Source organism: Pinus tabuliformis, chromosome X (genome assembly GCF_031772625.1).
Source record: "Pinus tabuliformis cultivar Carrire ecotype Pingquan chromosome X, CPIR1, whole genome shotgun sequence".
Lineage (NCBI taxonomy): Eukaryota > Viridiplantae > Streptophyta > Pinopsida > Pinales > Pinaceae > Pinus > Pinus tabuliformis.
Window position 1 is genome coordinate 789,970,849 of NC_142308.1, and position 27,133 is coordinate 789,997,981.

At 40.3% G+C, this 27,133-nt stretch overlaps 2 protein-coding genes across 5 annotated transcripts in view; both read left to right on the forward strand.

Annotated features, from left to right (window-relative positions):
* Positions 1-27,133, forward strand: part of LOC149142200 (uncharacterized) — a 361,843-nt gene that overhangs the window by 241,844 nt on the left and 92,866 nt on the right. For all 4 annotated transcript variants that reach the window (XM_089446684.1, XM_089446686.1, XM_089446687.1 and 1 more), the window contains one exon: positions 4,210-4,312. In XM_089446684.1, coding sequence (XP_089302810.1) covers positions 4,210-4,312 — 103 coding nt within the window. The remainder of the gene's footprint in view (positions 1-4,209; positions 4,313-27,133) is intronic.
* On the forward strand, positions 6,474-9,761 carry LOC149142201 (uncharacterized). The gene is made up of 2 exons (XM_089448019.1): positions 6,474-8,858; positions 8,969-9,761. Exons 1-2 carry the CDS (start codon positions 7,058-7,060, stop codon positions 9,562-9,564), a joined length of 2,397 nt encoding a protein of 798 aa, XP_089304145.1. The 5' UTR covers positions 6,474-7,057; the 3' UTR covers positions 9,565-9,761.

Below are 27,133 nucleotides of genomic sequence, written 5' to 3' on the forward strand. Positions count from 1 at the left end.
GAGGACTGAAACTCATTAACAAAGGAAATGCTTGCAAAAACAGGGCTGGGCAGGCCTTTTTCTCTCTCCTCCAGGGGGCCATGTGACAGCCTTTGATTGGTCTTCGGAGCAGACATGGCAGCTAACGTCACTCAGGTCTTCCTTTAGGCCTTAGCGAGTCACCGATGGTGTGGGGGACTTCTGGTATTTATACTAGACATGATAGTGAGTGGAGTGAGGGGAGCTTCAGGTGGGACAGGATGGATTGGGATCCTGGTATTGAGGGATTCCTTCATGTCAGGACAGTGCAGGGACCTAGGATGACTCAGTGGCACGTTTGGGACCCCGGTATTACTGATGGTGATAGGGGTGATCAATAGATAGAGGAGGCGCTTGTTCAGGCATTGCTGGAGGACAAGCGATTTTTGGTGCATTAGAGGAATTTGCTGGATGAGGATGCCACCTGGGAGGGTGAACACATACGTGAGCATCTGGTGTTGAAGTTGCTTGGGGACAAGCAACATTTGGGAGGGGAGGACTGTAAAGTACCTTCGAAATTAAATTGTTACAAGTTTTTCTATTCTACAATTTTGACAATTTTAGAGGCCATGGGACCCATGTGATTTTTGGAAAAGACTTAAGAAGGAAAGGGGGCCAAAATCTGTTGTTGGCATAGCATGGGGGCCACCCACATGAGGAAATATGCACCACCTTAGAGGGAAGTTCAAATGACTAAGGAGGGAAAGTCGAATTGCTAGTTGGAGGGGGCTCACATGGGAAAAGAGGCCCGCGAATTATAAGTAGAGGAGGCTCAGTGTCATTTGGTATCTTTTGACATATTGAACTCAACCTTAGTTGCTCGAGCTGCTTAGCTGGGTTATTGTGCTGTTTAGCACACGAGTGTCTCCGAGCGGAGATCTCAACCCTTGCTTCGGTGGACTTCGAGTGCCACCCTAGGAAGGCAATTCGTACTACCTTGGAGGAGAGCCAATGGAGTTTCACAATCATATCATTTAGCATTTGTCTCAGCCAGTGCGTGTTTTTGGAGGACGTAAAAGGGGAACACGCAGGTGTTGCTTGTGGGTTCATCTAGGCAGCAACTGCCGGGGGAGTTTGGGCATTGAAGCTACAGTGGAGGATCAACCTTTCGGGAGAGTTTTGGAGCAGGAGGTTGCTGCATTGGAGCAGTTTGATTTACAGTCACCTGGGCCTGCACAGAGAGCCATCACTGGGCTCACGTGGGAGTTGGAGGAAGGAATTGTAGAGCTGGAGCTGGCCGGGAGAAGTAGGAGATCACTTGGAGGCCATTTGAGGAGGATTGCTGGAGTTGGGAGTGCAGAGATTGACAGAATCAACCACAACAACAAAATTCGAAATTGGAGGAAGGCAAAACTGTGAAGCGTCAATTTTTGAAGTTTGAAACCAAGGGAAACACTTTCTGGGTTTTTTCTGGGTTTTGGGCAAGGATCACACTCGTAGTTTTATAGAATTTTCTGGACAGAGCTACGGGGTCAAACAGGGGATCCCAACTTAGCAAGCAGCTAGAGGAGCTAGGGGGAATTTGGGCCAAAATTCCGAGGTCAACATTTGGCCAATTCCTTCATGGATTCTGGGTATTTGGTGGAGAGGCCGGGGTTAATTTTCCATAATTTTCTGAGCACCAGAGGTGGGGTTTCTAGCATCATCCTTACAACAGACAACACAGTTTCACGAGGGTAGCACAGGGCATCATTGCAGCAGTTATTGTGCCATCTAGGCTTGACATATTACCACCTGGGTTTTATCACGCTTGCCATTGAGGCAGACCCAGGTGCACCACTTCCACATTATTATACTTTTCTCCTTGATTATAATAAAATGGCTCAATTGTTGGATATTCTTGGACTTTTTATGGGTGTGCACTGAATGTTTCAATTTTATGGTATTGTTTTTATTATTTGCTTTGCATAGCACTATTTTCCCTAGTTTGGAACGTTACAGATGAATAGATCAAAATAAAGTGATGCATGGCTATGGCTTTGTATTCAAAGATAAGTATACATGAACATGCATTGCTTGCAAGTGTTATCCTCTTAAAATCTTGAAGAGAGATTACAATACAAAACTGCCATGAGATGAAGAGATCAAAATGAAATGATGCATGCATATGGCGTTGTATTCAAAGATAAATATATGTGAATATGCATTGCTTGCAAGTTTTATCGTCTTAAAATCTTGAAAAAAGATTACAATACAGCTTTATCTTTCTAGCTTTCCCCCCTTTTTTCCAGCAAAAATGGAAGAACATTTCTTTTCACTTAGTTTATGGTTCCCATTGTAATGTTCCTCTTTCGGAACTTCTTAATTTTTACCTTAATTTCTGAGTTTTATTGGAGTTCTTGGTGAGGGTTTTCATCAAACAGTTTAATGTCTTATGGCTGTAGGTGCTTGTTTCTTCGTTTTTAGTAATTACTTCAGATTAGGAAACATAGTGTTGTATTCATGCCCAAACTTCTTTCAGCTAGTGATGTAACATAAATATTAGACTTCAGCTATAGATACAATTCTGATATACAACATACAATGATAAGAAGTAGCTTTCACCAATGCAAATAAACCAGAACTAAACAATAACATTGCATAACTGAACTGATAAAATGAGATGATACAAATAAGAGAGTGAACCTGGGATTGTCACAACGAAGGAAATGACAGCTAATCCTTTCAGCAATAAGACTAACTCATTTTAGGACTCGGTTCCTCTTACAGGCAGCAATACAATATTAAAATCCCTTTTCCATGAGAAAACAGACACAAAAATCTGAAATAATATATCAGTCCCCACTGTGATAAAAGAGGGAACTCGTGGCCACAATATAGGTACAAATTCAGTCTTTGAAGGTGGCAAACTCCAGTGCTAAGAAGGGACTTTCTCCCTGTATATAAATCAGATTTTTGGTGGAGTAAGTCTGCTACAGCAAACCAAGAAGCTCAATGAAAGGCTAATTCTGGAGCAAAATTTTATCAGTCATGAAGTGTATTCGGCCCCTCCTTGATGAGCAGTATTTCGGCCTCAAGAATCTGCTACTATTGCTCAAATAATTCGGCCTCTCTCCCATTTTAAAGCTCAGCCTCCTTGTGGATATAATTCTGGAAATTATGCATTGAGAGACCCTTGCTCCTTGGAGGAGATATCACGGCCACAAACTAATGAAAATCAATCTCCACCCAAGCTATAAGTTTCATTCTTCGGATCTGGAAGGAAAGAATAACAGTGTCTCTTAAATGCATCTTGTTTGGCACCAAACTGAAGCATACGGCCTCCTAACACTTTTTGTAATTTGTCCTGCTCCTGTAAACAATTTTGGCCCAGGAGATGGAAGCTTAGTTCCAGAACTTCATGGAGAAGCTACTTTCGGATTGGCTCCAAAACTTGTACTCGTCCTCCTTGAGAAAGAAGTGAACTCGACCCCATGGATACCAACAACTTCCCTGTAACAACGTATGATCAGATCTTCAACTTTAATGAAATAACCAAACCAATTGAGCACCTATGGAAGATCTGGGATGATGCCCCCCCCGATAGCTAACTAGGGTGGCACATGAAGTCCGCCTAATTAGTCTTAAAGTTTCGCTAGAAACTCTTGAAACTCACTTGAGTCTCTTTCAATTGTCAATAAGATAGATTTGAATAGAATGAATTGCCTTGAATTCCCCCTCCTTTTATAATTCTTCATGGAGCCTCCCTCTAGCTTCTAGATTCTCCCTTTTTCCTTATTGTTTTATTCGTGGGGCCATTTTCGACTTTTTGCTTGCCATTTAACTAAAATAATAATTTGCCGCTATTCCAATAAAATAATAATTTGCCTCCCTTCTCCAATAAAATATTATTTTGCCACCATTCCGTAAAATAATGATTTTCCTTCCTCCTCCAATAAAATATTATTTTGTCGCCATCCCATTAAAATAATAGTTTCTCCCTTTTCTCACAAAATAATATTTCCCTTTTAATATTATCCAAAATTTTGCAAAACTCCTAACTGAGTTTTGCATGCACAAAAATTGGGAACATCACAGCTATTCAGTACAAGTTATAATGCTAACATATATAAGATGTTGCTTTCAATTGTAATTGTCTTCTTCGTTGTCTCTGAAGTGAGATATAAATTACTGTTTTGATTGTATGCTAAGGATGGACTGGACAAAACTGCTAAATACTTTGTTAATGCTGGTTTCTTTGGATATTTGCAGGCAGTTCAAATATTGAATGACAGAAACGCATTGTCACCTCTTTGTGCTGTAGCATTTGGAAGCCAACCTCAAGCTGGCATTTGTTGGACACATCAATTTAACAGTAATTTCCTAAAGTTCTTCTTCATACATTTGAATAGCTAGTGATTGTTGGTTTGTTACTGAAATATTTTTATGAAACCTCTGTTTCTCTAGATTCCTAGTGTTGTGTTTCTAACTTTTTTCTATTCTTCTTTTTAGAGTAAAGCTTATTTGTTGTCAAATTGCAATCTTTGCTGCTCTATATGAATGCTTTATTGCTTAGCATATCTATGCACACATTTTTGTTGCCATCTCTAGGAGTCTAGTTAGTCTCTAGCTTCATTACTGAGAACGTTAGTTTCCAATTGTGTGATTGTAAATATAATTTAGTGTTAACCATCTGTTTTCTTTGTCAAGTAGTGTAAAACAATTTTACAATGCAAAAGGAATTCAATTCATTGAAATGTTCATGAAATTGTGCAAAATATTTTACGAAAATATGGACAATCAACAGATATCTGACCACATAAACTAGTAAACATTTTCTGGCCATCCACATATCAACGTCTTTTCAGTTCTTGGATACTTTTTGCTTGGAAGATCAAAATTACTCTCTATTAAGATTCTACAAGTAGTCATTGCAATCATGATTATACTGTGCAGGGCACTTATGATAGAGAATTAAGGTAACATTACAATTTTTTTTTGGTTGCATGTCACACTTCTAACAAAACTGTGTGGAAAGTGGCCTTGATCAAGTTTTCCTTTTCCCCTTTTTGACCTTGGCCACATTAAACATAGGTAGATACTAATGACTTCCTTTATTTTGATGGGACGGCATGGCCATGGAAAGGCTTGGTCTCGTGTTGAACCAGAAACAATGAAATGTGTTAAATACAAAAGAAATAAAAAACATCATACACAAATGGAACATCTATTGATATAACAGAGAGAAATCATTGATTTTCTCATTGATAATAAAAATGGAAATACAATGTTTTTCCTTTGTGATTTAGCTACTTGATCTATTAATAATATACAGAAAAAGTATAACAAGACTAGACTGTGCCCTGCTGCCAAAGAAAGCTGAGCCCCAAAGTTCTCAATAATATAAGTTCGGTTTTTTTCTCTTCTACGTCCATAATAGAGAACTATAGCCTTAATAAAGAAATTATATATGTCTAGTTTTAAACCTCATCTGCTTGGCATATATACTAGGATAACTATCAAAACATAAGTCAGCAAAGCCTGGAATGATAGAGGCTACTCCTTGGAGCCCAAGGTAGAGTCAACAGTTGTGAAGGTTTACTGGGGGATGGGGCTCCCCTCTCCTTTTTCAGCTTTCTTTGTTTGCTTGACTGCTGCTATTGTCTCCCTCAGGTCCTCTCCTTTGTCATAGCAGATCCCCTTTCTTCCCCTTCCCCTTTGTTTCTTGCTTCCAAACCCCATATTGCTTTTATTAGATTCTCATGCTTCTCGTCCAGTTCATCCTGTTTGGTGATCTGAGTGCACCTAGGTTCTAATTTATTGAGAATTTCAGAATACTATGTGCCTCTAGCTTCAACAGTCATGACAATAAAAAGCTTTATGTGCCAAGATAAGTCAACAGTCTTTAGAAACTTACTGTTTCTACGCCTGGACAACCTTTTTTCAGGTATCCAGACCTTCCCATCTCACTCAATCATTCTTTTTTAGCAGGCCATTATTATTTTGTATCGTGCTGTAGACTATTGAGTATTTTGTATTATACCAGGGTCTCTTATATATGTGTTACAACAGCACTACCACAGGTTTCTCTCTCTATTTGTTATTTTTAGCAATTTATTTAGGAGATTTTGCTTGCACTCCCACATTGTAGTCACACTGACAGTACGCTTCTTCAGTCCCATTGACCTACTTTTGTGGTCATCAGTTGGATATTAATAAATTTACTTTACTAAAACATTTTTTCATCCACCTTGGCGTTAGAGGTCATGCCCTTGCACTCTCTTACCTTGGTTTCCTTTTCTTCAACCACTTTCTTAATCTCTGTTGAGCATAGTTTTAAAAACCGGTGGAAAAAACCGGTTACCGGCCTAACCGGCCGGTTGGAAGCCTGGCCGGTCCGAACCGGCCCTTCTAACCCGGTTTAGACCCCCTCGTGCCCAAAAAAAGGCCCTAACCGGTAAAAACCGGCCGGTTTAGGGCGGAACCGGCCGGTTTATAGCAAACCGGCCGGTTCCGTCCTAAACCGGCCGGTTTATGGACAGGCCGCCGGTTAAAGCAAAAAAGCGCAGCGGTTTTGGAAATGAGGGCGGTTTAGGGGTTTTGGGGGTGAGGGAAAGGTATTTTCCCTCCAAAAACACCCTCACACTTGCTATAAGACACCCCTCTCACTCTCATTTGTCTCACACAACTGATTTGGAGTGTTTGTGAGTGTTTGTGAGTTTGTTTGTGAGCTTGGAGAGTGTGGAGTTTTTGCTGAAGTAGTCATCTTGGAGTTGGAGTTGGAGCTATTTTGGAGATAGTGTGTAGCTGTCAGTGGAGTTGCCATCATCAAGAGGAGGCTAAGGGAGCTACTTTGCATTTCCAGGTAAGGATTTGCACTTGATAATTCCTCATTTGAGTCTGCTGTCCATGAATTATTTTTTTTGTGCTATAAACTTCTCACTTCAATGATCTATCATCTATGCTAAGCCTATGAACTCTCTAGCTCTATGCTATCAAATTTTGTAGCTTGCATGTGCATTTTTTTCCTACATTTATCATTGGTTTTCCATGTTCCTTAGCTGCAAATTTTTTTTTAAATGGCAGATTTATTTGCAAATTGTTATTATTTCAAGCAAACATGGCTCCAAAAGGAAAGGACAGTGCATGGGTTCATTGTGATGTAATTGAGGGAAAAATGATATGCAAATTATGCCATAAATCTATTGGAGGTGGGGGTATTCTTAGGTTGAAACAACACTTGGCTGGGGTAAGAGGCCAAGTAAAGCCATGTGATGCACCAAAAGAACTGTTAGGTCCTATTAGGGCAGAATACATTGCCAAGCTTGAAAAATTTTATGAGGATAAGGCTAGGGAGAAGGCCATCCAAGATGAAATTGCAAGGAAGAGGGAATTAATGGAAACCATGAATGTTTTGAAACAGAGTGGGTATGATGATTATGAGATTCAAGACTCCACTTCTATCCCTTCCACCAATGACCCCTTTCACTATGTTCATCCTTCTGTTGGAGTTGGCCAACCATCAAAAGGAACAAAGAGACCAAACATCCAAAGTTATTTCTCATCTTCTGCCACCATTGCCTCTTCTAAATCTAATCCCACTTCCTCCCAGCCAAGTTCTCAACCCACTTTGGATCAGCATTGGAAAAAACAATGCAAAGAAACTTCTCACCAATACATTGCTAGATGGTGGTATGATTCAGATATCCCATTTAATGCTGCTCGCTCACCTTATTACCAAGCTATGTGGGACTCTGTTATAGCTGCAGGAAAGGGCTTCAAAGGCCCTAGTATGCATGACTTGAGGGGAGCTCTTTTGCAAAAAGAGATATCTTCCATTGATGAGTATTTGGTTGAGTTTAAAGAGTCATGGGTCAAAACAGGTTGTTCCATTATGTCAGATGGATGGACCGATGGAAAGAACCGCACTATCATTAATTTCCTTGTTTCTTGCCCTCAAGGAACCATGTTTTTGAAATCAGTTGATGCATCTGATAGGGTAAAGGATGCAAGCCTTCTATTTGAGCTTTTGGATAACATTATTCAGGAAGTTGGGGAGCAGCATGTTGTGCAGGTCATCACTGATAATGCCTCAAACTATGTTCTTGCTGGAAAGATGCTTGAGGCCAAATATAAGACCATATTTTGGACTCCATGTGCTGCACATTGCATAGACCTCATGCTTGAGGATATAGGCAAGGTGGAGTGGGTAAAAAACACTGTAGAGCATGCCAAGTGCATTACAAAATACATTTACAACCACTCATGGGTATTGAGCCTAATGAGGAAACACACTGGAGGAAAAGAGCTTGTTAGGCCTGCAATTACGAGATTTGCAACTCACTTCCTCACGTTGCAATGTCTCAATGGTCAACATAGAAACTTGCAGAAAATGTTTTCCTCTAATGAATGGTCTGAATCTCGGTGGGCTCGTAGACCAGATGGAAAAGACACCAAAAAGAAAGTGTTAGACACTTATTTTTGGAAAAGGTCTGTAGAGCTTGTGAAAATTACCGAGCCCCTTGTTAAGGTGCTAAGGTTGGTGGATGGGGAAAGATTGGCCATGGGCTACATTTATGAAGCTATGGATCAGGCAAAGGAGCAGATACGGGCAGCTTACAATGACAGGTTAGCTAAATATGGCCGTATATGGGAGATCATTGATAACAGATGGAACAATCAACTCCATCGTCCTATACATGCAGCCGGGTATTTTTTGAACCCAAGGTATCACTATAAAAATCGGCTAGGAGATCAGCATGATGGGGAGGTCAGAGCTGGATTGATTGATTGCTTGGAGCGCATGGTCCCTAACCATGTAGACCAGTTGGATATACATAGACAGCTTACTATTTTCAATCAAGCAAGTGGTACTTTTGGCAAAAACTTGGCAAAGATGGCAAGAGATGTGGACCAACCAGGTAAGCAATTCCAATTTCCATTTTGTTTTTCATTTCAAGTTAAAATTGTTTACGTTCTTTACAATTCAAATTATAAACTAAGTTACTAATTATTGTCTTTTTCTTTGCAGCACATTGGTGGGAGTCATTTGGTGGCCAGTGTCCTCAATTGCAAAGGTTTGCAATTAGAGTCCTCAGTCAAACTTGCAGTGCTTCAGGTTGTGAGCGCAATTGGTCTGTTTTTGAGCGCATACACACGAAGAAGAGAAACCGTTTGGAACAAAAACGGTTAAATGATCTTGTTTTTGTGCAATACAACCTTCGACTGAGGAGGAACCAAATGATGAGCAAATCACCTGATCTAGATCCCATTGTGTTGGACGATATTGATCCAACATCAGAATGGGTGGAGGAGACTGAAGATCCTGTGTTTGAGGCTGATTTTGATATCGACATGGCTTTAGCGGAGGATGAGGCAGATTATGTGGCGGCATCAGAACCAGGATCAGTAGCGGCATCAAGGAAAGGCAAGGAACCAATGGAAGGCACTAGTCGTGCAGGTCGACAAACTCGTGCTTCCATTAGGTCCACTTCTATTGTCATTGGTGGCATTGATACTGATGTTGCAGATGAGGCAGAGGCATCCTCAGACTCTGAACCAGATGATGTCTATGTAGCTCCTGATGATGATCCTGTGTCTAGTAGTGGTGATGGACTTGATGATTGATCATGTGTACACTGTAGACTTGTAGTAGGCCAATGGCCTCATAGCTTGCAGCATTGTTTTTGGACTTTATAGGCCATTTAGAGCCTCATTTCTTATGTATTTTGCTATTTTGTCGATGATATGTATTGCACTCAGTGCCATTTTGATATATTCACCTTTGCATGGTATATAAATGAGCAAAATTTGCATATTTTGTCTCTATTGGCTTGGAATCATGGTTTTACATCTTAAAAATAGTTTTGTTTCATTAAAAATTAATTATTTAATGTATTTTTTAAAAACCGGTTCGTTTAGACCAAACCAGTCCCGGTTAGACCGGTTTCGGTCGGTAAACCGGTTCATTAGGTGGACCGGTTCGGTCACCGGTTCCGGTTTTAAAAACACTGCTGTTGAGAAACTGCTATTATAAGCTTTTGCTGCCACCATAGCGGAGAGTTGAAACCTGTTCATCAGTTGTATCAGCCTAGGACTGGAGGTGGCGTTGCCTCTTCTAGGCCTACCTCTATGCAAACCATGGTTGGGTTCCCCCCTGCTCCCCACTTTTGTTGTGAGCCATCTTTCTATCAAAATACAAAGTCTACAGAAACCTCCAGCCTAGGCATATGATTTGTGATGTCCCTCTGCAACATGATTTGTGATGTCCCATTCCAATTCGTAGAAGCATGAAAGAGTTGGAGTCATAGCCTAACTGGATCCCGTGGGCTTGTTACTGCTCAAACTAGCAGGGTGTTGAAAAATCTAGGGCAGCTAGATTTAAAAGCTTTCTCTTACTTTGATAACTGCTTGTGATGTCTTTTTACTTAAGTTGATTAGCTTCTTCTTTAACTTGATTATTATTGCGTTTTCTGTCATCAAACAACTACCAAACAATGAAGATCAAAGAGACAAGAGGACAGAAAATGTAGGCTGCTAGCTGTTTCTTTTGCGCCTACACCTACCTACAAGTCAGTGAGAAAAAGCCTTCAACTCCACAAGGCATGGTTGGTACAAGGAACTAAGAGAAGGGGCTGTCACACTAAATCCCTTCTCTCTCCGTTTAAGCTATCTCTTAGGTTAGCTATGGGGGGTTGTCCCTAAATGGAAAACTAAGTTAAATAAATGTGAGGTTCTAAGAGAGGTATTAAAGTGGAAGTGGATTAGTTTTAAGAAATATGAGCAAAATATGATATGAGCAATAAAAATCATTAACATGATATAACCATAAAACCAATGCTTTAATATAAATTGCCCAACATAAATGAAAGATACATTTGCTCGAAACAAAAGTAGAATGCTTCCAACATTGAAAGCAAAGCAAGCCTGAAATGGAAATAGAGATGTTAACACGATAATTGATACAAGAGATAAAATGCTTTCAAAATATAATCAAAGCCTAAATCAAAGCATATAGAGATATCTTGCAAAAGGAAAAGTAATTAGTGGTCTACTTGCAAAAGGAGAATGCAACAATGCTTGCGAACATAAAATATTCAACAATGACAAGTAGAATGAACAATTGCAAGTAAAACCATAAGATGTATTAGTATGAGTTGCACTTATACTAGATTTGGATGTAGTTAGTCTTGGTTATTTTTAAGCTAAAATGTCTAATCTAAGTGAGAAGTTTTCCTCTTGAGCTTTCACCAAAGGGTAAAAATTGGGGTCACTGTAAGAAAGAGGAGGCGAGGGCACGGTGGTGTCATTAATGATACCTGTCACCTTAGTCTTATGACCCAACATGTGCCTTTGTTCCCACAAGGAGACAAACCACCTTCATAATTGCAGGGTCACACGCTTTTACTTTACTTCGTACCAGATGGAAGAAGTTTGCAAGAAAGCCTTTTTCCCTATACTTTCTATCAACCAAGCTTATGCTTGGAGGCTAACTTTAGCGAGGATGCAACTATACCAAAATGCCTAATATGGTATGCAAATAAGCTTTCCAAGTAGAGATTTGCAATGCATTCAATATAATGGAAATAATGCTCAAAGTAAATTGCAAAATGTAAACTCAATTGGAAAAGGAAATTAACTTGCACATGAATTAAATAAGATTACTAAATGCTTTGCTTCAAGAAAATGGAAATGTGCTCAAAAAGATAACTTGGATAGTTCCTCAAAATAATGCAAGATACATAAGCTTCATGAACATATAAGATTATAAGTTATTCAAAATAATTGCTTTGAAGCTTATAACATGTAAACCAATAACCAACTAAAACAATGAAGCTTGAAATTTATGTGCTTGCAAAATGAGCAAATAACTTAAATAAATGAGCATGTAAACAATGAGCCTATTGTGAGACCAACATGAAGCAAATGGCTAAATTTTGCTACTTGAAATTAAATGTCTTGCATAAAATAAATTGCTTCCAAAAGTAAGATTTAGAATTGTACTTGAAAGTTAAACTTGAAATGGCAAAGCATGAAAATAAGTAACAAAGAGGAAATTAAGAAAATTAGCTTGTGAAGGTGATGCGTTAATTTTAAGGCATGCAAGATAACAAAAACTTATAAAACAAGCTCAAAATCAAACCACCCACATGTTCCTCTTTTTGCAAAAAGGAGAAAATGATGCCTTGGGTGAAAACCCAAGCTCCCACAAGAAAAACTAAGCTTTTATTAGATGTTACAAGATGAGAAACCTTGAAGAGGTTTCAAGTAAATCTTCAAGAGGAGTCTTTACAATTAATGGGGCTTCTAAAGCTCTAGATCTCTTTTTTGAAACTCAAATTCAGAAAATGAAGTAAGTATAATGAGAAAGCTCTCAGGATTGAAGAAGCTAAGTGTCTCTTGGTGCCCCAAGGCTTGGCCTCCAAAGGTGAATGAAATGTTGCACAAAACAAGGAGTCAATCCTCCTCAAAAGTCCATGGCCTTGTCAAATAGCAGCCCTCCTCTTTATCCATGATCTCCTCAAAAATATCAACTTTGAAAGGGTAGAGAGGTCCTACAAGGAAAAGTGTTAGTGATCCTTCCTTGATGCTCTTATCACCAACACTCTACCTATGGGCTGTAAGATCAAGAAACAAATTATTGTAGAGAGAATATGAAACAATTAGATAAAATACAAATAATGTACAAGAAATCAAATCAAATGATGGGAGTGAACCCCATAACTTGTATTAGCTTAGGAAAACTCTCAAATAGCTAATATGAATCACTGAAGCATTATGTCAAGTATATATATTTTTTTAAATAATTCCTTGTATATAAGCTATGCCCAAACGAATCTCTGCAAGACACTTTTCGTAAGATAAACTAAGTGAATCCAAATAACAAATGAGAGTTCCTTTGAATGGTGTTCCAAGAGTGGTTTGGTCTCCCAAAGACTTCCCCTCATGCTTCATTGAACAAAAAATCTTCTACAATACTCAAATCAAACATTAGTCCATATAGATTTAGATAAGCAAACAATGAATTGAAACTTCTAGAAATTCCTTTGAAAATAAACTAGAACTTTCAAACTCTAGAGCCTACTTTCAAATCAAATGCTAATACAAGATAGCTGTGCACTAGCAAGTTTACAAGAATATATGGAAAATGAAATAATTCAAAGCATAGAAAGATTATACCAATAGTTAACAATGCACCATGCTCCAAAGGAAGAACACCCATGAATAGACCCCAAAGTCTTTTTATTGATATTCTTGAAAAGTGTACAAGGTAGCAGCGCTTTTGCAAATACAAGACCTAATAAACAATCGATACAATATGAGATTCCTTGGCTCTATTATATAGAGAGTTGGGAGAAAGTCCCAATGTAGAGTGATTAAACAAGTGGCATGAGGTGACAATCCCAAAGAGAAATTCGTATTTCTTGAATGGAGCTTCAATGCCAAGTGTAAAAATCGAATTCTGGCAAGTGGACATCATTTTCTTCTTCCCTTATGTGTCAAATTCAAATTTCATGATGAAATGATAAGTGTAGATGGGTGGTAACCCATGTGGGGACAATTTCCCACAAAAATCTGCATCAAATATTCTAAAAAATCCTCCCCAATGTGCATTAACTTTACAAATTCGAATTTCCAAGTAAGCAACTTTCTCATTTAATGCTAGAAATTCGATTTTATTTGAGCACATGTCCTTTTCTTGATTTTAGTAGTCGACATCACCTTGGGAATTCACTTTAACTCGATAATTTTCCACCTCATTTTCACAACATTTAGCATGTGTGGATATTTATTTTTCTTCATTTATTTAATTTCTGGCTTAATTAATTGCTAGATTTTCCACTAAACTTAGGAAAAATGGGTTTCGAGGGTTCAAAACACATTTTTAACCCCTCAAAGTGTGTCATAGTAGAAAGTTGAGGGGTGAGGTGCAAATTTTATTAGTCATACCCCATACAACTTCTCTAGATATCACTTATTACATTCAAAATACAATTTTTATTGCAATTTCCGCAGTGCGGAAAATCTAAAATATTAAAAAATGACTACCTGCACCTAACCAAATTCCACGATTTTTTTGTGTGATCTAGTATGGTAATATACATCGACTCTAGACACTAAGATGTGTTAGGGGATCAACCTTCAAAAAGTCACTCCGACTTTGGGGTAAAAAGTGAGTGAAAAAACCTAGAAAATTATCCGCCTCTAAAAAAGAAGGGATAATTAACTAAATAAAAAAAACACTCCAAGGTGTACTTGTTTGCTGATCAAGTCTAAACATCCTCGGCCTGTTACAGACTCAAAACTCATTATTACTAGTATCACCTATTACAATTCCTCGCAGGGTGTGGAATCTGGGTATAAGAAAGATGACGAGAAATAGAAGTAGAGTTTAAAAACTCTGTTGAATGATGATATATGATGATACAAGTGTCCTTCAGATCGTCCTTGGGCATGGAGTCTTCATATAATCATCACGTGCCACTCTAGTGGTCAACACTAGCCAGTGCCAAAACCTATCCTCTTGAGAGGAAAACCCACAAGACTTCTTCTCTTCTTATAGAATCTTCAAATGACGAATTTCAAGACCTAAGATCCTTGACGAAGACCCCTCCAAGACCAAGTCAACTTTTCTCCTTGATGAGCTTTCTTTCCAGCAATTTCGACCCCAACTATTTCTTCAACAACTTCGACCCCAACAATTACTTCTGCAACTTTGACCTGCCCAACAACTTTCCAACAAATTCGACTTGCCTAGCAACTTTCAAGTACTTCGACTTACCCAAGAACTTTCCAGCCCTTCGACTCGCCCAACAACTTTCCAGCGACTTCGACTTGCCCAACAACTTTCTAGCACTTAGACTTGCCCAACAGCTTTCCAACACTTCGACTGGCCCAACAACTTTCCATTACTTTGACTTACCCAACAACTTTCTAGTACTTCGATTTGCTTAACCATTTCTGCTTGCCCAACAACTTTTTGGCACTTCGGCTTGTCCAACAACTTTCTGGCACTTCGACTTGCCCAACAACTTTAGAAACCCTAACAAAAGAGAGAGAGAGAGAGAGAGAGAGAGAGAGAGAGAGAGAGAGAGATCCAAAAACTTTGATCTTGCTTTTCTTCTTCTTATCCTTGATTTTCGTCCTTTCCAGCTTCTTTCTTGAGGTGATCGAACTTGCTTGTTGTGTGTACTAATGAGGTCGTGTTCCTCTTATATATAGGCCTTCTAGGGGTACAAATTGCTTCCTTGAGGCCGAATTGATCTTTCACATAGGCTGACTCGCTTGAGGCACCATGACAAGGTCTTGGAGGGTCTTTGACTCTAATTTGATTCAAATAAATTTTTCTTTACAATAGGTTACATGCCCAAAAGGATCTTCCATACATGATAATGACTCTTATGACTTGTTGACTTAAAGACAAGCCCTAGAAGCACTCAATGGGTGCTTGACCTATAAAATAAATTTCCCTTGAGCATGAAACCCATGCCTCAAGAATGACAATAATAAATTTATTTTTCTCTTTACATCAAATACATAAAATCATGATTACATTTGTCATTGTTAAGATCGAACCTAGTTACATATTTCAACACTCTCTCTTAACTAGAGAGGTATTCATAATCCATACAAGGTACTTTGACATTCTCAAACTGAAAAATTCTCATAAGAAGAGTCAGATTGGTAAGCCATTTCATATGCTACTTCCTTAGCTTATGCCAGAGCATCTCATCATACCAACCAACATTGTTACATAGCAAGGCCTTGACTAACAACTCTATCTCTCCTCAAGATCAGAGCACAATGCTGGCGAGAACAATGACTAATTGACACCATCATTATTGTCTCTCAAGGCACACACCCCACCCTGGTGTTCACATGGTATGTCCTTTTAGGAGTATTCCTATCTTGGAATAACACATCCTCATAGAGTTTTCTCTTTGACTACTCTTATCTTGGATGCTCTAACTCATCTTCAAAGAGTATTGTAATTAGTCACAAATGCTTACCCAATCCTCGATTTTTTTCTTCACAATATGAAGACAAGAATGATGTGTCTATCTCTCCCTCTCAACTATGGAAGATATACTCATTCCTATAAAAGGAATATACTCAAGCTCCCTCTTATCCAGGGACTTGTCCAAGCTTCCTCTTAACTAGGGACTTGTTTCCAACAATACTCTTTGCTCTTTGTGGAGATCATGGTACCTTTAGTTTCTTGTAAAGCTCCTATTATGAAACCATCTCACAAAAAAATAAAAAAGATAGATCAACGCCTTAGAATTCAGCCTCTTCGAGGGGGCAACCAACTTTACATTACTCAAATAAACAATTCTTGGATGATATAAATGACTAAACCTCCTTTCTATATATAGGAGTCTAAGGGGTCACAATATAATCAAGCCGACATAACAGTAATAACATAAGGGCACAACAATAACAATAGTGGGTTTCTATGGGGCACACTAATAACAATATGGAGACAATAGGGGCATAATAATAACAATAAGGGCTATAATAGTAATGGGGGAATCACTAGTATGATAGGGACCTAACATGCCCCTCTCCTTCCGAAAAGCGTTGTCCTCAATGCTTGAGTAGTTCGGGATGCTTCTGTATAAAATTCTCATCCTCCCATGTGGAATCTTCAGCGGATAAGTTCTTCCACTTGATGAGATACTCTCAAATTGATCGATTTCGTAGCTGTCGAGTTCTTGTTTCTGTGACTGCTTCCGGTTGCAATATGATTTTTCCTTCCTCGTCAAGTTCTGGTAATATTGTTTGAACTGGGAGCTTGTCACCTATAACCTTCTTTAAACATGAAACATGGAAAACTGGGTGCACTCGGGAAGCTGCAGGAAGCTCCAATTCATATGCCATAGTACCAATCTTTTGCAACACCTTGTACGGACCATAATACTTTGGTGATAATTTATTATCCTTCCTAGCTTGCTTGAGGGACATTTGTTTATATGGTTGTAGCCGTAGGAATACCTAGTCACCTACCTCAAAACTTCTTTCGTTGCGATGTTGATCTGCCTATTGTTTCATTCTATTCTGCGCCAATGTGAGATTATCTTTTAAGAGTTGGAGAACTTGTTGTTGATGCTCGATGTGATGTTCCATTGCTTGAACCTTAGAATTTTCTCTTAAATATTATGTGATGGATGGTGGATGATATCCATAAAGTGCCATAAATGGGGTCATTTTTGCTGCAGTATAGAAAGAAGTGTTATACCACCATTCAACAAGAGGCAACCATTTGACCCATTGTGTTTGTTTATCAGATACAAAGCAACGAAGATATCCTTCCAAACATTTGTTTACTATCTCAGTTTGCCCATCAGATCGAGGATGATAAGATGAGCTATGAGCTAATTGAGTACGGAGACAAGAAAATAATTTTGTCCAAAAATTTCCAGTGAAAATGGGATCTTTGTCACTTACAATAATCTTTGGGTTTCCATGTAGCTTTTGAATTGTTTCCATAAATGCAGTAGAAACTGTACTGGCTTTAAATGGATGCGATAATGCACAAAAGTGTGCATACTTGGTAACTCTGTCAACTACCACCATGATGACACTCTTTCCTTCAGACTTGGGTAAACCTGTGATAAAATCCATTGAAACCTCCTCCCAACATTGGCTTGGAATGGATAAAGGTTGTAATAGACCTGGGGTCTTAATTGTTTCAACTTTATTTTATTCGCAAACCAAACATTCCGCCACAAACTTTTAAAATTGGCAACTAGGGCCAAACTCCATGTGGGTCATCTTATTAATGGACGCTGATATTTTTCTTGGATCCCTCTCATCGAGAGGTGTAGGATTGATCTAAAGATCATCCGATTCCGATAAGTGCTCATGGAGATATGAATTTATTTGTGTTATGGGACAATTCGTCAAGGTCGGCCAGCAACCAAATAAACCCTACTTGTGCTCAATGTTTTAGTATAAATAGAGGTGGCCTTCAAGTCATTTTCAACACACTTGGGATCTCTTCCTCTCTACTTGTATTTGGGTTTTAGTAGGAGGAGAGATCCTAAGGGATAATGCTGCCCTAATCCAGATGGTAGAAGCCGGAACTGTCGGCAAAAGCTGGAACTGCCGGGAAAAGCTGGAACTGTTGGAAAAAGCTGAAACTGCCGGGAAAAGTCGGAACTGCCGGGAATAGCCGGAATTGACAGGAACTGCCAGGAAATGGCGGGAATAGCCGGAATTGACAGAATTGTTAGAACTGTCGGGAACTGCCGGGAACAGCCGGAACTGCCGAAACTGATGGGAACAACCGGAACTGCCAGAACTGCCGGGAACTATCAGAGCATCTGTCTCCGAAAGAGAGCAACATGCAAGGGACATCTAACTAACATTGGGACAATTGTATGGTACTTAGCAGCGTATACACCAAGCATGTAATGTGACATCTAGCATGCAAGGGACAACTAGCATGCAACAACAAGCATGCTAAGGACAACAAGCATGCTAGGGACAACATGAAAGCAAGGGACAACTAGCGTGCAACAGCAAGCATGCTAAGGACAACAAGCATGCTAGGGACAACAAGCAAGCAAGGGACAACAAGCAAGCAAGGTGCAACTGGAGCATAGGTCAGTAGGGCAGCATGGTGTAGCAATGGCACATAATGTAGTACTGTGATGGGTACACTCATGATTAATGAAGCGTGATGAGATGCAGCATAGTGATGATGGGTGCAGCATGGTGCAACGTGGTGAGGTGTAGCATGATGACGAAATGCAGCACAATGATAGGTGAAGGAATCACCTTGAAGAATTAGTTGAAGCAGCATGTCTTCAACTGATCTCATGTATCATCTTCTTAGAGATGATTTTTGCTCTTATTTAGATAAGTCAAAGTGTTGACTTCTGTTAAACGTACTCTCTCTCTCTCTCTGCTGAAATATTGAAGAACATATAAGAAGAATTGATTAAGGGTTTCCCCACATTGGGGTTTGTCCCTGGCTAGCGCCACATCTTGTGTCCTCTTGTCTTGGCTTGTCTTTTGTGATTTATGTTTATGTTCTATCTGCAGTTTATTTTAATGCTGATGTGATTGCTAATCTAGAAAAGATATTGAGTTAACTGTGAAAATTGAAATAAATTGCTCTAGCATAGAACATACCTAAAATTAACATGGTATCGGAGCTGAGGTGAAGACAATGCCCAAGCAAGAGTGAAAGAGCAATCATCGAAGACAGTTGGGAAAGGACAAAAGGGTCAGTGGATTCCTCATCCCTCTTCAAATTCACCAAGGGTGAAGTCGAAGCAGAGAATATTATCAGAATGGCGCAGCGGAAGTTTCTGATGGCCTACCTAAAGATCACTTCATTGGAAAGTCCGGATCTAAGGATGGAAGGAAAGGCAGATGCCTTGGTTGCAATAAGTTTGGCCATTATGCGAAGGAGTGTCCGAATGGTAGAGACACATCTCTTGATGAAGATAACAATCATTCCAGGGACACCTTCAATGATCAAAGGAATGACAGGTAATGCAGGTCATCAAGGAAATGGCCAACTCTTCAAAGAAAGCAAGGAACCCCAGGCACTTCATCGGATAGAAGGGTTCACTGTCTAATTTGGTAGAGATGGAAACAATCGTGGGATTATAATTGGAGCCGATGCCACCTATCCCGGAAAGGGTGTAGGGAATGTTACCCCTCAATTGAATGAGGGTAATTCGATTCATTTACAAAATCTCTTTTATGTACTTGATTGCAAGAAGAACCCGGTGTCTATTTTAGCAATGGAAGTCAAAGGTTACAGGGTGGCATTCATCGATGGAAAGGTACGTGTTTGAAAATAGAATTTTCAAAAATGTTTTTGAGTTCAGGGTTGTATCAAGTTGCAGGAAGTCCACTGGGGACCATGTCCATTGACACAATAGCACCAGAGGTTTGTGAGTCAGATGGTGACAGGGATGCTTGAATTCAAAAAGAGCATGAAAGTACATGTCTGAGATGTATCGAAGGAAAATCTTACAAGGGGACCATTCCCCTCATGTAGCAGGTCCACAGGTTTGGAACAACCCGAGGGGTTTGAGATTGATGATCAGGAATCTCACATATGCAGGTGGAAGAAAGCCCTCTATGGCTTGAAGCAAAACTCGTCGGGCGTAGTATGGGAGGATTGATAGCTGTCAGATGAATATGAGATTCACTAAGAGTGAAGTCGATCCAAACCATTGTTTGAATGTTGTGGATGATAGACCTCTCATACTAGCACCTTATGAGGACGACCTATTTCTGATAGGTGCAGACCCTCTCATTTGCAGAAGTAAGAGAGAGTTGGATTCTGGATGTGGAATGATAAACTGCAAGCTTGTGACTAGCTCGAGGATCTTAACTTTAAGAAGTTATATGGTAGTGATCATAGTTTTTAAAACTGGAACCGGTGACCGGACCGGTCGACCTAATGAACCGGTTTACCGACCGGAACCGGTCTAACCGGGACTAGTTTGGCCTAAACAAACCGGTTTAAAAAAAAACATTAAATAATTAATTTTTAATGAAACAAAACTATTTTTAAGATGTAAAACCATGATTCCAAGCCGATAGAGACAAAATATGCAAATTTTGCTCATTTATATACCATGTAAAGGTGAATATATCAAAATGGCACCGAGTGCAATACATATCATCGACAAAATAGCAAAATACATAAGAAATGAGGCTCTAAATGGCCTATAAAGTTCAAAAACAATGCTGCAAGCTATGAGGCCATTGGCCTACAGTCCTACTACAAGTCTACAGTGTACACATGATCAATCATCAAGTTCATCACCACTACTAGACACAGGATCATCATCAGGAGCTACATAGACATCATCTGGTTCAGAGTCTGAGGATGCCTCAGCCTGATTTGCAACCTCAGTATCAATGCCACCAATGACAATAGAAGTGGACCTTATGGAAGCACGAGTTTGTCGACCTGCACGACTAGTGCCTTGCATTGGTTCTTTGCCTTTCCTTGATGCCGCTACTGATCCTGGTTCTGATGCCACCACATAATCTGCTTCATCCTCTACTAAAGTCATGTCGATATCAAAATCAACCTCAAACACGGGATCTTCAGTCTCCACCCATTTTGATGTTGGATCAATATCGTCCAACACAATGGGATCTAGATCAGGGGTTTTGCTCATCATTTGGTTCCTCCTCAATCGAAGGTTGTATTGCACGAAAACAAGATCATTTAACCGTTTTTGTTCCAAACGGTTTCTCTTCTTCGTGTGTATGCACTCAAAAACACACCAATTGCGTTCACAACCTGAAGCACTGCAAGTTTGACTGAGGACTCTAATTGCAAACCTTTGCAATTGAGGACACTGGCCACCAAATGACTCCCACCAAGGTGCTGCAAAGAAAAAGACATTAATTAGTAACTTAGTTTATAATTTGAATTGTAAAGAACATAAACAATTTTAACTTGAAAAGAAAAACAAAGTGGAAAATTGGAAATTGGAATTGCTTACCTGTGGTCCACATCTCTTGCCATCTTTGCCAAGTTTTTGCCAAAAGTACTACCTGCCATATTGAAAACAGTAAGCTGTCTATGTATTTCCAACTAGTCTGCATGGCTAGGGACCATGCGCTCCAAGCAATCAATCAATCCAGCTCCGACCTCCCCATCATGCAGATCTCCTAGCCGATTTTTATAGTGATACTTTGGGTTCAAAAAAAACCCAGCTGCATGTATAGGACGATGGAGTTGATTGTTCCATCTGTACAATGATCTCCTATATACGGCCATATTTAGCTAACCTGTCCTTATCAGCTGCCCGTATCTGCTCCTTTGCCTGATCCATAGCCTCGTAAATGTAGCCCATGGCCAATTTTTCCCCATCCACCAACCTTAGCACCTTAACAACGGGCTCGGTAATTTTCACAAGCTCTAGAGACCTTTTCCAAAAATAAGTGTCTAACACTTTCTTTTTGGTGTCTTTTCCATCTGGTCTACGAGCCCACCGAGATTCAGACCATTCTTCAGATGAAAACATTTTCTACAAGTTTTTATGTTGACCATTGAGACATTGCAACGTGAGGAAGTGAGTTGCAAATCTCGTAATTGCAGGCTTAACAAGCTCTTTGCCCCCAGTGCGTTTCCTCATTAGGCTTAATATGCATGAGTGGTTATAATTGTATTTTGTAATGCACTTGGCATGCTCTATAGTGTTTTTTACCCACTCCACTTTGCCTATATCTTCAAGCATGAGGTCTATGCAATGTGCAGCACATGGAGTCCAAAATATGGTCTTATATTTGGTCTCAAGCATCTTTCCAGCAAGAACATAGTTTGAGGCATTATTAGTGATGACCTGCACAACATGCTGCTCCCCAACTTCTTGAATAATGCTATCCAAAAGCTCAAATAGAAGGGTTGCATCCTTTACCTTATCAGATGCATCCACTGATTTCAAAAACATGGTTCCTTGAGGGCAAGAAACAAGGAAATTAATGATAGTGCGGTTCTTTCCATCGGTCCATCCATCTGACATAATGGAACAATCTGTTTTGAGCCATGAATCTTTAAACTCAACCAAATACTCATCAATGGAAGATATCTCTTTTTGCAAAAGAGCTCCACTCAAGTCATGCATACTAGGGCCTTTGAAGCCCTTTCCTGCAGCTATAACAGAGTCCCACATAGCTTGGTAATAAGGTGAGCGAGCAGTATTAAATGGGATATCTGAATCATACCACCATCTAGCAATGTATTGATGAGAAGTTTCTTTGCATTGTCTTTTCCAATGTCGATCCAAAGTGGGTTGAGAACTTGGCTGGGAGGAAGTGGGATTAGAAGAGGCAATGTTGGCAGAAGATGAGAAATAACTTTGGATGTTTGTTCTATTTGTTCCTTTTGATGGTTGGCCAACAGAAGGATGAACATAGTGAAAGGGGTCATTGGTGGAAGGGATAGAAGAGGAGTCTTAAATCTCATAATCATCATACCCACTCTCTTTTATGGCTTCTAATAATTCCCTCTTCCTTGCAATGTCATCTTGGATGGCCTTCTCCCTAACCTTATCCTCGTAAAATTTTTCAAGCTTGGAAATGTATTCTGCCCTAATAGGACCTAACAGTGCATTTGGTGCATCACATGGCTTTACTTGGCCTCTTATCCCAGCCAAGTGTTGTTTCAACCTAAGAATATCCCCACCTCCAATAGATTTATGGCATAATTTGCGTATCATTTTTCCATCAATTACATCACAATGAGCCCATGCACTGTCCTTTCCTTTTGGAGCCATGTTTGCTTGAAATAATAACAATTTGCAAAGAAATATGCCATTAAAAAAAATTTGTAGCTAAGGAACTTGGAAAACCAATGATAAATGTAGGAAAAAAATGCACATGCAAGCTACAAAATTTGATAGTATAGAGCTAGAGAGTTCATAGCATAGATGATAGATCATTGAAGTGAGAAGTTTATAATACAAAAAAAATAAAATTTAGGGACAACAGACTCAAATGAGGAATTTTCAAGTGCAAATCCTTACCTGGAAATGCAAACTAGCTTCCTTAGCCTCCTCTTGAAGATGGCAACTCCACTGGCAGCTACACACTATTTCCAAAATAGCTCCAACTCCAACTCCAAGATGACTACTTCTGCAAAAACTCAACACTCTCCAAGTTCAAAAACACTCCAAATCAGTTGTGTGAGACAAATGAGAGTGAGAGGGGCCTCTTATAGGCTTGGAGAGGGTGTTTTTGGAGGGAAAACACCCTTAATTTCCTCCCAAAACCCCTAAACCACAATAAAAAATACGCTTTTTGCAAGTTACGGTGGGCGTGCCTAAAACCGACCGTTTAGGATGGAACCGGCCGGTTCTGTCCTAAACCGGCTGGTTTTCACCGGTTAGGGCAAAAAATTGGAGAAATGGCCTTTCCAACCGGGTTTTTTGGCTGGTTTAGACCGGCGGCCTTCCTAAGCAGCCGGTTAGACCATTAACCGGCTTTTAAAAACGGTTTTGAAAACCATGGTAGTGATGTCGAACCAGATTTGGGAAATGCCTCTGAGTTTCATAAACTCATTCGCGTTGATGTTCTTGGTGAACTTCCATCCGGACATATGTTTTGTAGTTAGCATGGTGAGCTCATATTTGGTTGCGCCCCACTGGATTGGTGCTAAGAATCTTCTGAGATATCTTCAGGGCACAATCTCTCATGGATTGAGATACACTACTGGAAATATGACGCTGCATGATTATTTGAATGCTGACTGGGCAGGCAGTGTGGAGGATCACTAGAGCACTTCTCAGCGCTGGTTCTCTTTGGATTCTGCTTCGATATCATGGATGAGCAGCAAGCAGAAGTCGGCTTCTATAAGCACCACCGAGACCGAATACATAGCTACGAGTATGATTTCGTGTGAAGCTGCATGGTTGCAGAAGCTCTTAAGTGAGTTGTTTGTACACATGATGAATACCACTGTGATTCTTTGTGACAACCAGAGGGGGGATTCGATTATTGAGGAATCTCGTATTTGATGATTGATCTAGTAGATAGAATTCAGATACTGCCTTATCTGGGATATGGTAAGTTGATGAGCGAGGAGGCTCCATCGCATTAACACTGATGTACAGGTCCCAGACATTTTGTCAAAGCCTCGGGGAAAGGTCAAATCTGTGACTTTCTCGAATGACTTGGAGTCGTTGAGAGACCTTCTTATAAGGGTCTTGCATGTTGCATGCATTGAGCTCTGGGAGCTCTGGGGGGCTTGGGGTACTTACTGGAGCAACATATGACCATAGGGCAACTCACCCTTCCCTGGTGGTGCGTTATGTACAAGATGACAGGTTCAACCTTCCCCTGTGATAACCCGTGGTGACTGTGGAACATGATGATTAGTTCTCCTATGGGCCGGGATGATTAGTTCTCCCGTGGCAACTGTGGAATAGGATGATTAGTTCTCCTGTGGACTGGGATGATTAGTTCTCCCGTGGCGACTGTGGCACAAGATGATTAGTTCTCCTGTGGGCCGGGATGATTAGTTCTCCCGTGGCAACTATGGAACAGGATGATTAGTTCTCCCGTGGCAACTGTGGAACAGGATGATTAGTTCTCCTGTGGGCCAGGATGATTAGTTCTCCCGTGGCAACTGTGGAATAGGATGATTAGTTCTCCTGTGGGCCGGGATGATTAGTTCTCTCGTGGCAATTGTGGAACAGGATGATTAGTTCTCTTGTGGGCCAGGATGATTAGTTCTCTCGTGGCAACTGTGGAACAGGATGATTAGTTCTCCTGTGGGTTGGGATGATTAGTTCTCCCGTGGAAACTATGGAACAGGATGATTAGTTCTCCTGTGGCAACTGTGAAACATGATGATTAGTTCTCCTGTGGGCCGGGATGATTAGTTCTCCCGTGGCAACTGTGAAACAAGATGATTAGTTCTTCTGTGGGCCGTGATGATTAGTTCTCCCGTGGCCACTGTGGGGTAGGATGATTCGTTCTCCTGTGGACATGATGATTAGTTCTCCTGTCGAGGCATCCTACCCATGCAGTCTGGGACTCATGGGAAGTACCTCTCATCTGATCAATGAGTAGGGAAATGGGGTTAGGGACCATAGTAGTACTATCGATGGACGCATCGTTGTATCTACCATACTCCCTATGGTAGGATGACCTCCATTGATCTAGGATCAATGAAACTGATCAGGGATCAGTGTGAGTGGTTTGAGACACTTTCTTGTGATATTGATCTGGGATCAATAAAACTGACTTAGGGTCAGTAAGAGTGATGTGACACACTCTCTTTAGATGAAATTGACTTTGGGTCAGTAGAGAATGGTATGAGACATTCTCGATCAATTCTTCTTCTTCATGGTTCAGCAGAGCAGAGCAGTGCAGGGCACTGATGGCAGAGATAGTACAGTCAGACATATGGATCAGGATGGAGTTCTCCCCAGTTGAGCGGGAGTGTTAAAATTGGCAACTAGGGCCAAACTCCATGTGGGTCATCTTATTAATGGAAGTTGATATTTTTCTTGGATCCCTCTCATGGAGAGGTGTAGGATTGATCTAAAGATCATCCGATTCCGATAAGTAATCATGGAGATATGAATTTATTTGTGTTATGGGACAATTCGTCAAGGTCGGCCAGCAACCAAATAAACCCCACTTGTGCTCAATGTTTTAGTATAAATAGAGGTGGTCTTCAAGTCATTTTCAACACACTTGGGATCTCTTCCTCTCTACTTGTCTTTGGGTTTTAGTAGGAGGAGAGATCCTAAGGGATAATGCTGCCCTAATCCAGAGGGTAGAAGCCGTGTCGGAACTGTCGGAGCTGTTGGGAAAAGCCAGAACTGCCGGGAAAAGTCGGAACTGCGGAGAAAAGCAGAACTGCCAGAACTGCTGGGAAAAGCCGAAACTGGCGGAACTACCGGGAAAAGCCAGAATTGCCGGGAATAGCCGGAATTGACAGGAACTGCCGGGAATAGCCGAAATTGCCGGAATTGTCGGGAACTGCTGGAACTGTTGGGAACAGTCGGAACTGACGGCACTGCTGGGAACTGCCGAAATTGCCAGGAACAGCCGGAACTGCCGGGAACTGTTGGAGCATTTGTCTCCGAAGGAGAGCAACATGCAAGGGATAGCTAACTAACATTGGGACAGTTGAATGGTACTTAACATCGTATACACCAAGCATGCAATGTCAAGGGACAACTAGCATGCAACAACAAGCATGCTAAGGACAACAAGCATGCTAGGGACAACAAGCAAGCAAGGGACAACTAGCATGCAACAACAAGCATGCTAAGGACAACAAGCATGCTAGGGACAACAAGCAAGCAAGGGACAACAAGCATGCTAGGGACAACAACCAAGCAAGGTGCAGCCAGAGCATAGGTCAGTACGACAACATGGTGTAGCAATGGCACATAATGCAGTACTGTGATGGGTACAATCATGATTAATGAAGTGTGATGAGATGCAGCATAGTGATGATGGGTGCAACATGGTGCAACGCGATGAAGTGCAGCATGATGATGAAATGCATCACAACGATAGGTGAAGGAGTCACCTTGGAGAATCAGTTGAAGCAGCATGTCTTCAACTGATCTCATGTATCATCTTCTTAGAGTTGATCTTTGCTCTTATCTAGATAAGTTAAAGTGTTGACTTTTGTTGTAAACGTACTATCTCTCTCTCTCTCTCTGTGCTGAATTATTGAAGAACATAT